Below are 19,374 nucleotides of genomic sequence, written 5' to 3' on the forward strand. Positions count from 1 at the left end.
TAAATATTAAACTGATTTACTTTAGACCTTTAGCACTGAATGTAATTTTAAGTTCTATAAGGAGGTATAGTTTAGGATGATACGGATCTCTTAGCCCTTCCCATATTTCTTTCTTATAGGAAATAGAATTATGTTAGCAAAGTCTGCATTCAATGGCAGTGTTCAATTCAAATGAAATAGGATTTTTAATTCCTGCAATTGTTCTCCTAAGTTTTCTGTTTCAGTTACTTTAATATTGTTACCATTTTCAATTAACAAATATGAGCATTAAATTTTATTGCATTTTAAATAAAACTTTGTTTAAAAAAGGGAAAAGACGAGAAAAAAGAGCTTGAGTTTTTTTAGAACTGATTTGCCATTGAACTTGCTGCTACAAAGTTTGCCATTTTAATTTCTGATAGAAATGACTATTCAAGTTATAATAATTTGAATTGATTAAAGCGGATTTACTTTTAACTAACTGACTTTCGTACAACAAAATAAAGAAACTCTTTAACACAATTTGTATCTTAGAGGGCGCTGTGAGTGCTTTGCTTCGGCCTTAAGTTGGCTGCAGATAGCGTACCCCGCCTAGTGACGTTTCTACGCTGCATTTAAGGCGCGCCCGAAGTGTGTGAAGTACGACATTTATATCGCTCCTTAAATTTTTATTGAGAATTTTCAGCGTTTAATTAATTAAAATGAGAGAAATAGTGCATATCCAAGCTGGACAGTGCGGTAACCAAATTGGTGCTAAGGTAAAATAATTTATATTTTAAAGTTAGTTTGAAATTTTCGTATGCTTTGCTTACTTATGAAACCGAAATATGCACTCAAGATTTAATTTATGCGACATTGAAAGAAAAATCTGTTCTTAGTCTAAGGAAATTGTAGGTATTGAACAAATTTTGAGAAATTTGAAGCGTTCCAAGAAAACTAAATAAGTATTTAAAATTTTAAATGGCGGACATCTGGGAAAATGGCAAGCATCCGTTAAACCGCGAAACAAAGGCGTAATGGCGGTCATCGTGCCGACAACTAGAACAACTAGTGGTTACTTAGAAAAGAAGCAATCCATTAAATATTATGCATGAATTAATTCCTTAGGACGTTTAAATTGTAGAATTTCTATCATTGCATTTGATAAGTGGTACTGACCGTTGACTCTTAAATGTTTCCTATGTAGTTCAGTTTTCTTAACGGAAAAACTAATTTATGTAAAGTCGTTGCAGATTTTTGGAAAAAACTTTGCTATGAAAATTTTCCGATGCGCATAATTTTTCCTGTTTTCGGTATAGAACCTGTAAAGTAAGAATAATTTTTTTTGTCTTCAGAAAGCTAGTAAGAAGTTGAGACTGTATGAAAAGTCAATGAAATAAACTTGAATTTAGTTAAAATATTCTTAAGTTATGAATTTAGCCTCATTTCAAGTTGAAGATTCTTTTTTCAAAACCCTTTATATATAGACTAGAAGAGAAACACGCTAATGTGACAATCAAAATCGTAAAAACAACCTTGTATTTAGCGTAAGTATATTGAAACACTCAATCGATTTCGAGGGCAGCTAAAGGTCCTGATGAGGAGGGACCTTTAGCTGCCCTCGAAATTGATTGTTTCAATATACTTACGCTAAACATAAGGTTGTTTTTACGATTTTGATTCCATATATAAGACAAACTTTACGTGATTTGAAAACGAGAGTGTCGGTATACTTCTAGAGTAGTAGTGTATGAAAATATTTGTTATTTGAGCGATTAATGTGTCAAAATGAGCGTGATAAAATGTCTTTTTCTTGTATTAAAAGGTCACTTAAAAAAAGTGCCGTCTAATCTTAGAGCCTAGATATAATCAAAGCTATTTTATTTAACTGAAATGTAAGTGAAATTAAGCAGAATTTCTTTTGAACACCTGAGGAAAAATAGTTTCAATATCGGTCGCCAAGCAGTGGTATATTGTTAATACTAAAAGCTTCAGCTTCTCATCAGCTTGTTCTTTTGTTATGAAATAAGTAGGTACCTTTGGGGCTTATAAAAAGAACAGTGAGGTTTTATAATTCAAAATAAGATAATATTTGTAGAATGAATAATTTTGCAGCTGATTTACATTAACATTAGAAAAATAGAATTAGTATATCTAATTATATGCCGTTAGAAAAATAAGCGGCTAAAGTGCAGAATTGCCTGCTTATCTGATTGGAGTTCGTTTGGCGCTTTTTACAAGAGTAAGAAGAATTGGATTTTTGTCAATTTTCTTTGACTTTTTAAGTGAAAATAGGTCAGTGTGTACATGGATAAAGTCAAGGGAGTGCACAATGCCATTTTTGTGCAATTCTGGGTTTTTTTTAAGTAAAAATAGGTCGATGTGTACATATATATCGAATATGTGCAGTTCTTAAAAACGTGCCAAGCAGTGGGCAATTCTGCACTTTCCCAAAATAAGCTAATTAGTGTTAGCTGAATAAGTTGTATATTTTAAAATGGATACTTGTTGCGGTACTTGATTTTGCAACTAAGAGGCAAACACATTTAGTTGCCAAAATTAGCACCAATAATAAATAAATTTTTAACCTGCAACTGTTAATTATCATCAGATGCTTATATGATAGGCACTTGTATATAAACTATTTAAGTTTTGGCAGTGTAATGAAATGAGTACCATCATGCAAGATAAAAAAAAAATTGGATGAAGTAATTATGTCGAATATATTTTCTTTAGTATAGCATTTAATCCTGTGAAATTGAGCTAACACAGCTGCAAAAGTGTTTTTCATCTGAAGGCTAAAATTATTTTGTCTAAATTTTTAATTAGACAGTGATATTTATTTAAAGAAAAATTTGAGTTATTCTGTGTAGAAGTTATGACATTAGTTCAGGTTTTCATATGTGTTGAGAGGCTGCTTAGGTGTTTTCGTGGTTTTCCCTTGTGTAACGTGTTCCCCATGTGTACGAACCAGTTTCCCTTAGAAAGTCCTCCACGAAGGCATCCCTCCCCTTAGGCAGATAGCCCTCGAGGCTTTGCCGTAATTAAATAACCTAACATAATGTATTGAGTGTGTCTTGGGCTGCTTTTTGAGAATTAAGTGTAAGTATTTAGAAATTTAATTCATTCATTGTGCAATTTTAGATTTTTTTTAAAGCTTTCCTTATTGTTTTGAAATTCTAATGTGGGAATGGAATAAAATTGGTGAAATTTTTATGGCTTTATTTGTTCCTGAAAGCTCTAAAGTAAAGACTATCTTTCAAGTTGTGCAACTTCCCCCCCCCTTTTTTTTTTTTTTTTTTTTTTTTTTTTCAATATTTTTATTTTAATAATGTACTTTGTTTTGAATTTTTCAAGGGAAAAAAATCTTCCAAATTTTAGGGATGAAATTTTTAATGGAAACATGACTTCGTATCATGAAGGAATAGAAAATGAAATTTGTGTCAAACTAAGCTGCTTTGTAATTATTAAGGTAGACTGGTTTGATCTAAAATGTTCAGTTTAAAATGTAGCGAAATAAAATTGGCAAGGAAGAAACTTGCCTGATGACTAAATTTTAAGAGATCGTAAAATCTGGGTTGAGCCCAGGAAATTATTAACTAGTGCTTTTCTTAATTTTTTTTCTTTCTCTTGGATATTGGTTTGATTTACTTTGTGTTTTCACCATTTTTCCCCCTTCTTTTATGCTGAACAAATTTTAAAGCATGTTGAGCTTTTTTTTTTTAATCGAAATGATTTAATTATTAGTATATTTTACTACTAGTGTAATTTTCCTCTTCACATTTTAGTATAATTCTGAATTTGGTAAAACTGGATATTATGGGCCAGTTTGGTAAGTTTTCGAAAATTCACAAAATGGATTATTTCTGCACGTTTTAGAAAATCGCCAACTCATCAAATCACCATAGTTTCGATTTTTGAATGAGTCCTATAAAAATCCAAAGAATTCATATCTAAAACAGAAGTTCAAGAAAAACAACGAAGAAGTATTTGAAATTTAATAACTATGTATTTTATGGGATCAACTATTGATTTATGGACTTTTCATATCATCATATATTATTTTTAAGACAGTAGCAAAAATAGGTATAAAATTTAATTGCAAAATTTAAGAAACTGTAATAAGCAATAACTAGTAGGAAATGCCATAGTATAGTAAAAAACGAAAAGTGGTAAACAGTTTTAACTATGTAGTTTATATTTTTACGATAAATTTTAATTTATAATAAATGGAAGACGTTGATATTTATATTAAAATGTGTAACACGACAATAAAGATAAAATTCAAATTGGTGTGCTCATTTCAACCACGTACTTACCATAAAGCAGAAACTACAAAACACAGATTCAAGGAAAACGTTGCCTATCGTGAAATTACACATTAATCACTTTCAAAACCATAAAAATCCTTTTCACTATCATCATCATCGAAAATGAGAATATCGTCATCACTGCTGTTTCTGTCATTGCTAGTATCACCTTCTTCGAATAATGTGTCGTCTTCTGTTCCGTCAAAAGCATTACTTATTCTGCATTTCTTAAAGGACTTAACAATTACTTCAGCCTTTGCGTCTTACCAAGATCTTTTTACCCACTCGCACACTTGTGAAATAAAGGGCTGCTTCATTCTACCTGAGGGTATGAGGGCATGATGTGGCTCTCCTATCAACTTGTTCCATCGTTCTCGCACGTTTTTCCTTAAATGGCTGATTCACCGATACATCTAAAGTCTGCAATTGGCTAGTCAGTTCACCAGGAATGACAGCTATCTGGGTTTTTAATTCTCTTACTTTATTCTTTATGGTTTCAGTTCTATGGGCGCTAAACTGATCCAAAACCAAGAAAGGGTTTTCTTAAAGTGTCCACCAGGTTGCCTTGCCCATACATTCTGTAACCACAGTTTCATTCCAGCTTCGTCCATCCAGCCTTTCAGATGAACATGAACATCTTTTGGCAGTTTTTCTTTTAAATATGAAAAACGGCGGTAGTTTTGTGCCATCAGCACAACATGTTAGAACTATCGTATATCAAGTTTTTTCATGACATGTGGTTTTTATGGTTATTGATTTAGACCGTTTAATACTCAGTCTTGTTGGATGGTACATCAAATGTGAGTGGAAATTTCATCCATATTTCCTATTTGACAGAGCTCAAAAGAAATTTTCTTGCGTGCATTTATAACAAACCTATGAAATGCTAGTATTTTTTTCTTCATAATCTGCTGGCATTTTCTGTGCAATAGTTGTTTTTGTGCGTATTAATAAGCCTTGCCTTTTCATGAAGCTGTAGCACCAATCCTCAGACCCTGAAAAGTTCTGATTTTCATGTTTTTCTGCAAATCCTTTGGCCTTATTGATTACCATTTTGATTGAAACACTTATCCCAGATTTCTTCTTATCTGTCACCCATATTTTTATGGCATTTTTAAGTTCAGGCCGAGATGGAGCTGGGCATCGAAGGTTATGTTTTTGTTTTTTAGCAGTCTTCAGTTGATCTTCCTGCAGTCGCCAAGTACGTGTCATTTTTTCTGTAGGTGGTGGACCGAAATGCCTTGCTGCTGCTCTGTGTCCATGAACTTTGGCATAGTTTAACATTCCTAGTTTATACTGAATTGTGTAGCTTTAATCTCTTGTTTCCAGTAGTCATATTTTCCAGGGTATTTTTTTTTAAACAAATAGTTTTAAGCACTGATACCGAGACGTTTATACAGAGTAGCACTGACACGTGTGTTGGCTGAGTCAAAGAAAGTCTATGTAAAAAGAAGGAAAGGCTCCATAGACGTAATGTGACCGTCGAACCTGTTCGAACTTCGACATCATCTTCGAGCTTTAGCGCTTTTCGGCGATGGATATTTCACGCATGCGAAAAATAATTATGGCAGATGTAGAAAAAGTTAAGTGTGTCTATACCTTTATCCGGGCTAAAAGTAGCATTCAGTATTGAAAGTTAACCTGTCTTCTTCACGTATAAGACACAGGTAACTTTTTGAGACCAAATTTAGAAAAAAAAGTGTCTTATATTCCGTCAAATACGGTAATTACATATAATGTACTTGCATGTAATGAGAATTACTTTTTGATTTATATTTAAGTCAAAATCTGTGTTAATCAAATCTTGTTATTTTAATTCAAGTGTATTAATCAGTCATGCACTTCTGATCCCACGAATGTTAGTTGAAGAATCAGGACTTGCAAGATTTGTAACTCGGAAAGCCAAGAGCCCTTTACAAGACATCTATTCACAAAGGCCTGTCGCATCTTTCTTTTCAACTAATTTCATATTTTTACACTTAGGATATTCGTACACATTTGGAATCAAACCATAATTCATGTACCATTCTATTACACATCTTTCGCTCTTATCTTGAAATCGAATAAGCAAAATCCACACGTTCAACTTTTTCGATGCCAGCCGTTTTGCTCAAACTGTTCAAGAGAAGCACGGTGAATGACGAATACCCTGTTTAAGGGAAGCATTGCATTTAAAACCACAAATAGTGAAATGAAGAGCTCTAGTGTAGAATTGGGTGCTCCTTCGATTAGCGACAATTTAAAATAATTTGGCAATGAAACCTCTCTTCTCGTTACCATGATAGTTTTAACTTTGTTTTAGCTTCATGATTTTATTTAAACGAAAATAGGTGTACATGGACAAATTTAAGGCAGTGCGTAATGCCTAGTTTGCGCAATTGTAGGATGTTTTTTTAAGTGGAAACAGATCGATGTGTACATGGGCACAGTTTGTTAATTTCTTTGGCTTCTTATTTTGGTTTTTGTAGCGGCCATCTTGAAAGTGTGCCTTCCTGGTGTCGATCTTGGCGTCAAAAAAGAATCGCCAAGAAACAAGGGGCACCCAATTGTAAACTTTTACCAAATGAAGTTACAGGTATGAATATTCAAAAGCCTGGTTAAATAATATAAACTGTTGCCCTAAACCCTAACGATTTTCATCACCACAAAAAAAAAGGGGGGGGGCGTTACCAGATTTGGCACGGTTTCATTTAACTTGGTGACTGGTTTGTAATCTCCAAATTTTAAAGTTTATTACTTATTTTATGCTGTACTGCAATGTCATCATTTGTTTTTTTTTTTTTTTTTTTTTTTTTTTTTTACAGTTTTGGGAAGTAATTTCAGATGAGCATGGTATTGATCCCACTGGTACCTATCATGGAGATTCTGACTTGCAGTTGGAGCGAATAAATGTGTATTATAATGAAGCTTCTGGTAAGCTTTTTTCAGTTAATTTTTGTAATAAAAATCTTTTAAGTAATAAATTTTTCTCCAGAAATAATTTGTATTGAAATTGAAAGCCTAATTGGGAATACTTTTGGGCCAAGTTATGAAGCTGCCTTTATACTAGTCTACCTTTTTTTTGCTGCCAGATCAGTACCATAGAATTTAATATTATTGAATTATCTGCTCAACCTTTCTGCAAAGTTGCCAAATAGTGGCAACTAATTTTTCACGAAGTAAATATGTGAAAAATAGTAGCCTTTAAAAAAAAATTTCAATGTTCTGAAAATTGCATAAGACCAACATACATAACGGATCACTCGAAATTTCATGCAATGGTAACAAAGTAACTAAATTAAAAAATGCTTTAAGTGTCCATAACACTCTTAACCTTTATTTTCATGGTCTGTTTTAACTTTAAAAAATAAGGTTGGAGAACTGAATTCTCAGTATCGCAGAGGAACATGGTACTGCTGTCCACATACACATTTACCTATTTTGACTTTAAAGAAAATCACAATAGAAATCACAAATTCATAGAAAACTCAATATCATGCAAGAACAGCTCTTAATTTATTTTTCGAGCTGCAACACTTCTATAATAATATAACGTTAAAGAATTTGGAGTATTGATTTAAATAAAAGTGCATTTATGAGATGTGTAAGTAAAAGTATTGAATATTTTTACTGAAGTTACACTAGTTAGATTTGCTAAAATCTTGAATCTTTTTTGGTTTGAGCAAAGCCCACATCCTTGACGCAAATGGTTTGTTATGGCGTGTAAATTAAAAATAAAGTTTAAATATACACAAGTACGTGGAGGCATTTTTTAAGCAGAAATATTGAAAAGCCGAGTTTTAAGTTGTAAAATTGAATACGAGTTCAGAATGCATGTTTAAATTAAAAATAAAGGAAAGAAATGCTGGAAATTAAGAAAAGTTTGCAGAATTGTGGTAAATTTACAAAGAAATCTTATATTGCCCAGTTTACGTGCCTTACAATTTCTAGAAATTTGTTGAATACATCAATACTTTGCTTCTTGCAAAATTAATGAAAATAAAGAAAGCCGAATAAAATTTAAAATCTGTTTGCTAATTATGTGTTGGCAAGGAGCTTTTTGCCCGCCTTTATGCACTTTCTATTGTGTTTGTATGGCATCCCATTTCTGAATCAACAAAAAGCAAATTATGATTTAAGTACTCAAAACCCTCCCTACTTAACCAGTCATAGCTTTTCCAACTATCCGAATAAATTTTAGTCTCCGTCTTAATCCACTAACATCCAATAGTGCTCTCTCACTCCTATTGTGAACAGCTACCAAATATAGTTTGTCACATTCTCTCTCGACCCCTCCAGAAACCCACTGCCCCTCAACTGCATGTTCCCTATTGTATATCAGTTTTCCAAATTTGCTTTAATCTGTTTCTGCCATCTTCCTAGTGTCACCTATTTTTTTCCGATGACAGTTCTATATAACTTAAAATAGTTTCTTTTAAAATTGCTTCCAGTCTGCTGTGTTAAAAGCCAATACTTATCTTGAATAGCTCCAGTATAGTCCCTCTGAGCGTTTTCTTTCATATGTTAAGAAAAATATTTCGTCCATCCTCAACTTATTATTACAAAACCATGACCCATGTGGAATTGACTTCATAGATCCACATTCCTTCCCTGTCATACTTTACACACATAAAACCATCTGACTGACTTTAACCTTAATAATTTCTCGCATATAATTTGCCCCTTTATCAAGCCTGTTTCCTATAAAAAATCTTGCTGAAGTGTACATAAACGAAACAATCTATTCACTACGCCAGGCTTTCCTAACGTCTTCTTTCCATTTGAAAACTAAAATTTTAAATTTCCCATTAACACTCCCTGAGACTTCTCAATAATGCTTAAAACAGATGGCATCTTAATCTGAAAATATAAGGAAATCTGAATAAAGTAAAATTAAAAAAAAAAAAAAAAAAAAAAAAAAAAATCGATACAACCAGTTCACGCAGAGGCAACTTCTTGTTCCGTTCCAGTGAAGAAAATGTCACTTTCCAGTTTAAAAAATGCTGAATGCAGCAGGGTTGCCGAAATGTCGTGTTCTACGATTTGCTGCTGGGTTAACAGAAATACAACAGTCCAAAGAGTACGCCAAGCCAAAAATTGCCAGTGTGGGGGAAAGGTCACTCAAGCTGTACCTCTTTAAAATTTAAATTGCAGGATGTTATATTGGAATTTAATCAGATTGTGTAATTTTTAAAAATTATCCTTATATTAAGTGCTTAAAAAATATGCAATTGTTTATTTTCTAGGAGGAAAATATGTTCCTCGTGCAATTCTATTGGATTTGGAGCCAGGAACAATGGATTCCGTCAGGTCTGGTCCATTTGGACAGCTGTTTAGGCCTGATAATTTCATTTTTGGTAAATATATCTTTCATTCCTCAGCTTTTTCAATTTTTCAAAACCTTAGCGTGAATGCTGTTAAATGAATTTTAATGTTAGAAAAATTTTGAACTTTAGAATTTTTCTCAGGTAGGGAGAAGCTGGCAACCAACTGTGTGTAGTATTGCTTTTTTAATTTTTTCATTACTTTGTCATTAGTTTTTCTATATATGAGGGCAATCCCCAAAAAAAAGGTCTATATTTTTAGATATACAAAGAACCGTTTATTTTCTATAATTGCTACATCACTTTAAAGATTGGAGAATGCTTTATTTTTCAACATAATCGCCATTTCGGTCAATGCATTTTTTCAGACGCTGTGGCAGTTTCACAATGCCCATGTCATACCAGCTTGCTGCCATGCCCTTCAGGAAGCGTTGAACCTCATCATTGGAGCAGAACCGCCGTCCAGAAAAATGTTCCTTCAACTTAGGGAACAGGTAGAAATCACTGGGTGCCAAGTCCGGACTGTGGAGTGGGTGTGTGATGACGTTCCAACCAAAATTTTGCAGATCGACAAGCGGCGTGAGGACGGGCGTTGTCGTGGAGAATGCTTACACCCTTGCTCAACATCCCTCTTCTCCAGTTCTGAATTGCCCTTCTGAGTGAATTTCAACTGGTTTAATGCCTTTTGTGTTCTAAAATCGAATAACTGCGCGCACTTTGCACTTGGCGGTAACGTTTATCGGAAGCTCCATTTCGAATGGCTGCCAAGCCAAGACTGAGCATCCGAGCGAAGTGCTTATGTGGTAGTGGAGAAGGCACCACTCACAACAGTGTTGCCAACAACCGTATTAAAACTGTCTCCCCGTTAGACCTTTTTTTGGGGATTGCCCTCGTATTATAAATGAATCAAACAGTTGTTTGATCATTTATAATATATAGAAAAACTTGGGCAGTAGGAAATTTGAAAAATGTTAAGTTTTTAATATTTTTCACTAAAAAGTATGTCTTACAGTAGTAAAGTTCTTAAGATTTGGTTTTATCTCCAATAATTACTTTCATGATAAGCTCTAAAACTCAGCACTCTGCACTTTTGACATAATTATTAATTAAATAATGGAACTATTACTTCCTGTCATTATTACTGGTTTGGCCAATTTTTTTGCAGTTCGGCATAACTTTAGCTTTTACTTGCTTGTAAATTTGTTACTTTATTATAGCAGCCCCCAAGATTGAATCGGGAATTGGTATTGTGTTGCATTTTTTGCTCTCACTGCATCTCCTTATGTTATTTATTTTTAATGAGGTTTTTGAATTTGCATTGTTTATTTGAAATTGTATTCATTGCTTTTTTGTGAACAGTCTTAATTACCAAATAATAAGGTGGATGGCAGGAATTTTTTCAAGGTCTTTCACCTGGCAAATGAGTGCTGAAATGGCCACAACATGAAACTTTATGCTAATGATGAAATCATTAGGAGGTACAATGTTAAAAATTGCATAAAGAAGAAACACATGTTGAAAATTTTCTTTTCGGCGGTTCCAGAATATCCTTCATCACTGCTATTAGATTTATCTATTCTTAAGCAGACGAGTTGACGTCCACGAAATGTTAACAAACAGCTATATGTGTTGAAGTGCTGCAGTTGACTGCAACAGTCACATGTAATAAAGTAATAAAAAGGATAAGGGCTAAGGATCCTTAAAAATAATCATGGGAAATGACATGCGAGTATTGTTATTGTATATTGTGTTTATTTTTATATTATCAGTTCATGAGCATGGCAAAATTATAGCAGAGATTTTGGCGAAAAACCGGAATTACCTTATTATGGTTTGGAGGCCACTGTAACAAAAGTATCCTGAATTTTTTTGCTGATAATGTTTATAACCAATTTATTTATTAAAATATTTGTAAGGATTAGCATGAATTTTTAATGGAAAAAGTACCAGTTACGGCTTTCAGAATTTGGAGCTTGCTGTTTTTTGCTGAAAAAATGTGTATTTGCAGAATTGTAAGTTTAAATGTTTTACTATTTTGGTAACATTAAATTTTTTAAAGTAAAACTCAGTTTTTCCATCGAAATCTGTAAAAAGAGAAAAAAAAAAAAAAACTTTCTAAAAAGCATTTTTTTTCCTACTTTGAACAAGAAACATGTCATTATTGGTTTTGTTTTTAAGGGCAGTGATATCACTTTTCTTTTGCTAGTGTTTTTTTTACTGGCTTTGTCACTTTTATCATGTTACTGATTAACTAGATTCCTTGATAAAAAAATTTAGGATACCACCAAGTTTAATACCTTTTTTTTAAATAACAAATGAAAAGAGCTTCTTACAAACTGAGAAAATAATATACTACTGCAGCTTCTGTTTAGAAAATGATAATCATGTATTGACATGGTTCCTGTGAAGATCAAAAATCCCTCTTGCCATAGTTTCGAGTATAATAACGAAATAAACTGTTTCAAATACCGATGTATGAGTAATAAAACAATTGTCAAAAATTATTTCTCAGTAACTTGTTATTTCATCCAAGTAAAATTACTTGGACTAATTTTAAGAGCATTTACTCTTATTTGTTTTGATTCTTTGTAAAAATCATTGAAGGTTGAAAGACATAACAAAACAGATTTAATCGTCTGTATTTGCATATTTGCCATATTCTTTATACGAGGCTTACTCAGACGCTAAACATATTCATGTAATTATTTTTGTGCATATAGTTAAATTTTAAAGTAATTAATATTCAGATTTTAAATTATTATTCATCAGAGGGCTTTTGCATATTTGCTTGGTATAATTTATATTGAAATTGGTTGACTATCGTATTTTTATAATCCAGGTCAAAGTGGTGCCGGTAATAACTGGGCCAAGGGCCACTATACAGAAGGTGCCGAATTGGTCGACACAGTCTTAGATGTTGTGAGAAAAGAATCTGAAAGCTGTGACTGTTTACAAGGATTTCAACTAGCTCATTCCCTTGGTGGTGGAACTGGATCTGGAATGGGTACTCTACTTATTTCAAAGATTAGGGAAGAATATCCTGATAGGATAATGAACACATTTAGTGTTATGCCCTCTCCTAAGGTAAATATTTCATTTTATAAAATAAGCATGCATCAGGCTAGTTTTTAATTTTATGACGAGCTTTTGTAGCTCAAAACTTTGGGGAAATAATTGACAGTAATTTCATTAACTTAAAAAATTTCAGTATAAATCAGTTTGTACAAATCAGGCTTTGCCTGATAGATATAGTGAAATTGGTTAATATCCAAGTGCATGAAAACTTAAAAAATTTATCAATTTTCGGTTACTTTGAAACTGAATATTTTATGAGCATCTTTTGATGGGCTGAATTTCAGTTCTTCTCTTATTGGAAGTGCAAATAAGTCTGCCGCTTTTTATAAAAAATTGGGCATTTTATTGTGATTATTCAAAGTATTGTCCCTCGCTGGCCACTACTTTTCCCAATTTTTCTGGCAGCATATGGATACTGCATTGTAACAACGCTTCATCTTTTGAGGCTAATCGTAAACCAACTCAATTTTCGGTATCCTTATATGATAAAATTGCTACTGAGGCAGGCTGTGTCAGCAGTTGAAACAAGTAGTAATCACAAAGAATGTCTGATTAATACAGGAAGGGGGCTTCTCATTTGAGTGTTAACCAAGTAAATTTTGACTGATGCTGTAATGTGGATATTTTATTGCAGAATAATTTTGTCATGTCTAGAGTAGTAGTTAGCATGTTTTTCTTTGAGTGCTCAATTCAGTCTCATCAATTGTGTTTGATACGAAGCCCCAGTATTGTTTTTGTTCAGTTAGAGCAACTCTTATCCATCATATGCACAACATGATTTTTCTCCCCTTGAGTATTTGGTTTGGCTGTCGATGAAGCATAACCAGGTGGTCCTCACAATTTCTTTTTGTTATCAGTGACATTTTTCATCAGTAGTGACTATATGATGCAAATAATGTATTTTACTTGTAAAAAATTGCTGGTCAACATTACTTGGTTTCAGTTCACATGGAACCCCATTTCCTTCCTTTTGAATTATTTCCAGTGACTTTAAATAATGTGAAATTGCATGTTGAGTCATTCCTAATGAAAGTTCTACTTGCATTTGGCACAAATCTTCATCTAATAAGCTTTCATTTCCGCATACTTTCATCAGTCTACTTAGGTTCATTGTTTTCGACATAAGATTCGCCATTCTTAAGCTTTTGGAACAACTCGCAACAAGTTCTCTTACTTCAGGCATCCTTACCATATGCTTTTACAAGCAGTCGATGCACCTTAGCAGATTTGTTCAGATTAAAAAAGTAAATTGGATGTTCTCACAAATGACATTCATTTGGCTCTTGACTCTATATTTACTTATCTGGATATAAGGCAAGTTTCCTCCTCCCTCCCAGTTTTATAACCCAAGTTTTTGGATGTCATCTTAAACTCGTATATTAACTAAAAATTAGCATTAAACTAAGCTCTAAAATTGTCAGTACTTGTAGTTGGAACATAGTACGTGGAATAATCCTTTATTGCATAGCTACTACTGTCACAAAAACAAATGAATCTATCAGAATCCTTCTTGTTAATGAGAGTATTATTCTGCCTAGTTCAGCATCTAAGGGCATAACCACATAGAATAGAATCATAAAAAATTATGGCTTGTCATAAGTTTGGGTAAACATAGTAATATACTCTGTAAAATGCCTGTCTGCCATGTTGAATATGTAAATTTATAGTCCAAACAATAGTCCTCGTGGAAAATATTAATTAGGAATATTCATGGGTAACTAGAACTATTTTGAAAACTGAATGGAATTACTTCTGTATTGTTTTCCCATGGAAAGTAGTATATTTGATGGTGAAAAAGGTTTTCGAAAAGGAACTTTTGTTCTATATTAATTTTATTTAATTTGCAATATAACTTCATTTTATGTTCTGAAACATCATTTTCTATTGTTTTAAGTTTGAAAATAATTTGTGAATTGCTTGTATTTAACAATCTTGTCAGTAAAAGCTACATTGAGAGTTTATCATTAAGTTTTCTGCATTATCTGATGAAAATTGCTTTTGGAGAGGGGGAGGGAGTCTGCAGTTTATCTTAGAATATTGTAAGAATTTTGGTCTCGCTTTTATTACAAGATCCAAAAGTATTAAGTGCATATCTTATTTCATGTAGTCTTTCTTAAGTACTTTGTTTATAATGCAAAAAATAGTATTTTGAAGTGTACCATTTATAAAAAGCTATTAAATTTTTAAGAATTGCTGTGCTTAAAATCTTTCTTGCCTGATTGATAAAACATTTGCAATTTTTATAGCATATCGATTGCACTAATTGCTGTAATATATCTTGGACTTAATTCTAAGCATATCACATATGTAGACAAGTTTCAGAGGTTCAATTTTAATTCACCTGTAAGATTTTTTACTTTTCCTGTTTTGTGCTACTTTTAAACTCTCTAAAATTGCATAAATTCGGTTAAAATGAAAAAGTTACATTATGTAAATTCGACTTTCAGGTTGTTTTTTGTTATTGCTTACGAGTTGTATGCATTGATTTTCTAATAAATAGAATAAGAGTGTTATGAAATATTCTGATAACTCTTATTAAATTAAATACACTTTTCTGCTGCAAAGTTCAGTAAGTTTTATATTCTTAAGCCAGTATTACCCAGAAAATGAGATTAATATGGATTATGCATTAATATTTGTTCAGTTCTCTACAGTGATTAAAATAAATGCTAAAATTAAAACAAATTCACTAAAGAAAGTTATGCATGTTACCTATGTTAAAATTCTTTAATATTATGTTTAAATTAAGCCTATTCTAGTTTATAAAAAGATTAAATTATTTCCATATAGGTTTCAGACACTGTTGTAGAACCATACAATGCCACACTTTCTGTTCATCAGTTAGTTGAAAATACAGATGAAACATTCTGTATTGATAATGAAGCATTGTACGACATATGCTTCAGAACATTGAAGCTTACCACTCCTACTTACGGGGACCTCAATCATCTTGTCTCTGTTACAATGTCTGGAGTAACAACCTGCCTTAGATTCCCAGGTCAGCTGAATGCTGATCTCCGAAAACTTGCTGTCAACATGGTACCATTCCCTCGACTTCACTTTTTCATGCCCGGTTTTGCTCCTTTGACATCTAGGGGAAGCCAACAATACAGAGCTTTGACTGTTCCTGAACTAACTCAACAGATGTTTGATGCCAAGAACATGATGGCTGCTTGTGATCCTAGACATGGACGTTACCTTACTGTTGCTACTATATTCAGAGGACGCATGAGCATGAAGGAGGTTGATGAACAGATGTTGAATGTCCAGAACAAGAACAGCAGTTACTTTGTTGAATGGATCCCTAATAATGTGAAGACTGCTGTATGTGACATTCCACCCCGTGGACTCAAGATGTCTGCAACTTTCATTGGAAATAGCACTGCCATCCAAGAAATCTTCAAGAGAATCTCAGAACAATTCACTGGTAATATTCATTGTTTAATAAATTTGATCACATCAAAATTTTTCTTATCTTTTTGCTTATTATAGTTTAAAAATGTGTTAAAAGTAAATTTAAGTAGAACTCTTCCATTAGCCATTTGCAAAATGTTACTATATACAAATTAAGGTTACCATTCTTAAAGATATTTATTATTTTCATAGCTTATCTGCATTCATTCATTTCTTTTTGAATGTAAATTTTTCACATTATAATTTGTTTGTCTCATATATGATTAAGTTTCAGATGGTGATGATTTAAAAATTTTTTGTAGTTTTAATTTAGTATCATGGTTTAGAATTAATTTTATAAGATAGTGTTTATAATTTTTATTTAATATTTATATGACAACATTGTTTTTATTTGGAGAGAGAATTACCTTGTGATGCAGTAAATCTCAAATTTTCGTGACTAATGATTTAAATTTGCATGTTATAAATAATATACTCTTTAAAATAAACATTCATAATGTAACAGAACCTTTTCATATCTTTTAGGCTTGCCATAGATACTCATTAGCTGAAAAAAAAAAGCATCTTAAATAGAAAATTAAAATTTTGCTTTATAATTATTCTAATCGTATAAAAAGTTAAAACATTTCATAAAATTTTATTATTATGAAGTGTTAATTAAGAAATGCTTGAAGTACATGAATTTCTCGAATTTACATTTCGGACTGTATGGTAAGAAAGGAAATTGTTTATGAATTTTTGTAAATCAAAAATACTGTCGTTGCTTGCTAAAAAATTAAATTAGCATGTGATTGTCGACAGTGCAGGTTGCATATACATTAGTTCTCAATACTGGATCTATTACAAAGTTTGCTTAACAGCTCTGAAAATGGCTATCTAAAATTCGTATGTGTGCTTCTGCATATGTAGTATACATGCAGCAGAACTCAAAATATCAACTGGAACAGTAGCTCATCTGGTAATTAGGAAATTCATAAAGGGCTAATCTAAAAATTTTTCATATATTTAAAGCAAATCTCTTTCAATAGCTTCTCAATAAAATTTAAACTATAAAATTGTTACAGACTAATCTGTAGCCTATTTCTGTTTTGGTGAAAGCAAAGTAATGAAAATATATACTACTCATGTAGGTACCTTGGCTAAGTTTTAACATTTATTTTTTGCTCTCCGGTTCAAGAAATTATATAAAATAAAATGTGTCTATCTTGCTCGTATTTTAATTAAAATTGAGGATTGATGTAAAGAGAAGTAGGAGTATTTATTGTCTTTTTGAGTTCTGATTTGTAGTAAATTTTATTATAATGAAGTAAAAAGGGTAAAAGTAAGTAAAAAGGGTTATCTGCTTTGTTGCAAATTATTAAATTACTACAAAATTTCCAAAATTGTACGCCATTCTTCATATTTTATGCATTCATCTAAATTGAATAACGTTGATAAAATGTATATAGTTACATTATTTAAACCAATGAAATAATTGAAAGATTAAATAAATTGGTGTATAATTTGTTCTCGAAGCAGACATATGCTGCTGAACTAAAGACTATTTAATTTTACCTTATTCTTATAGTGCAAATTTGAAGAGTGCAGTGTGATATTTTTTCATAACTAAGTAAAATTGACAAAAGAATACATTCATCATATTTTGCTGGATTAGTTCAGTTAAACAATTAATAAGAGGAATATTTATGTAATAAATGAAAATCCGACAAAACAGCATATGCCTGTATTTGACAGTGGTTCTAGTAATTCCAATCACGAAACTATAGCTCATGAGACTGATCACTAAAGCTCAATGGGTATGCTTTGCAAGCCATGTAATTATTAAAAACCAGCTGATATGAACAAAAGTATCTTTTAGCTAAGAACTTTTATTTTAATCTTATTTTAAAAATAAAGTGTAAGAAAAAGCATTGTTTATGAAATAACCCAATATATGAGTGTTGTGTAGGAATTAATTGCATGAATTAATTTTGAAATGATAATGCAAGCGTGCTATTTTGGAGATGAAATGGAAAATAACCAAATGAAGTAAGAGGTTGATTACAAATTAGTTTCAATTTGATTTTGTGTTGTCTTATTGTGATGCATGTAAAATAAAGAGAGCAGTCCATGTAATTGAGAACTAACTCTGTTAGGAAATTTCAAATAGTTTTACTGTATTGGTATTTCTAAAAATTTTCATTAAGGTTGTTCCAGTATTTTACAGAAGTCTTTTTCTTCTTTAGCCATGTTCCGCCGTAAAGCTTTCTTGCATTGGTATACTGGAGAAGGTATGGATGAAATGGAATTCACAGAAGCCGAATCTAACATGAATGATTTGGTGTCTGAATATCAACAATACCAAGAAGCCACTGCTGATGATGAAGGTGACTTCGAGGAAGAGGAAGTTGCTGGCGAAACTGCATAAACTTTTAACATTTGCTTTCCAGTTTTGAAATTTGCATATAATTTGTCTTCAATCTTGTAATGAATATTTTTTATTTTTCGAAGATTGAACAAGAACCGTAACTGTTTTGTCATAATTATCAGCTGTATGCACATTTTGTAAGAAAATTCTTTAAATTGTTTTGTAAATTTCAAGCGTGATTTCTTTACTTTGTTTAACAAATAAAAAGTGTTTTCGGGCATTGTAGTGATATTTATTCTGATTTTTTTTTTTTGTAAAATAATTTTATTTACCATAAGAACACTACCAGAATATCTGCAGCTATCTTTGCTACTTGAACCATTTTTTATAGGGGTGTCTTGAAAAAATGGATTTAAATTTTGTTTCATTTAATGATGAATTGGCAATAGATGGTTTTTTTTTCCTTTCAGTAAGGTACAATTTTTTTGTTTTTCCTTTGGTCAGCGTTTACTAAAAACAAACTTTGACCTGATTTCACCATACTTCAAATATTGAAGGTCTGTTACTTTTCTGATCACCTGCAGTGAGATTACTAGTTTGCATAGTTCACATGATATTGCAGTTCTGTTATTGGTGAGGCTGTTATTCATAAAGTTATTGTCATGAAGTACAGAGTGAACACACAGTCCTTAATTTTGAGACACTATAAATATAAGGTTTACTGTACCAAAATTTTTACATTATATTGATGGAAATTATGGTGTACATACCTCCTGTAGCATGCAAGCTTCGAGATTATAATTTAGCTACAGTCGTATATATTGAAGCATATCTGATGTAATCATTCAGATTTGTGGGTAGAAAAGATCCATAGAATTATGCTCTTTACTGGCCATCAGAGGTGAAAGGTCACTCGCAGTTAAGCCTGGTGATCATTGGGTCCAGCTCGTCCTATCGATTGATTTCG

The 19,374-nt window shown here is 32.1% G+C and overlaps 1 protein-coding gene across 1 annotated transcript; it reads left to right on the top strand.

Annotated features, from left to right (window-relative positions):
- The first annotated feature begins 579 nt into the window (after positions 1-579).
- LOC118183047 (tubulin beta-2 chain-like) lies at positions 580-18,687 on the top strand. The gene is made up of 6 exons (XM_035352459.2): positions 580-737; positions 7,073-7,181; positions 9,494-9,604; positions 12,411-12,655; positions 15,437-16,073; positions 18,286-18,687. Exons 1-6 carry the CDS (start codon positions 681-683, stop codon positions 18,465-18,467), a joined length of 1,341 nt encoding a protein of 446 aa, XP_035208350.1. The 5' UTR covers positions 580-680; the 3' UTR covers positions 18,468-18,687.
- Positions 18,688-19,374: the final 687 nt, after the last annotated feature.

This window comes from Stegodyphus dumicola, chromosome 3, assembly GCF_044657685.1.
Source record: "Stegodyphus dumicola isolate Sdum_Otavi_A_Nest chromosome 3, ASM4465768v1".
Taxonomy (NCBI): Eukaryota; Metazoa; Arthropoda; class Arachnida; order Araneae; family Eresidae; genus Stegodyphus; species Stegodyphus dumicola.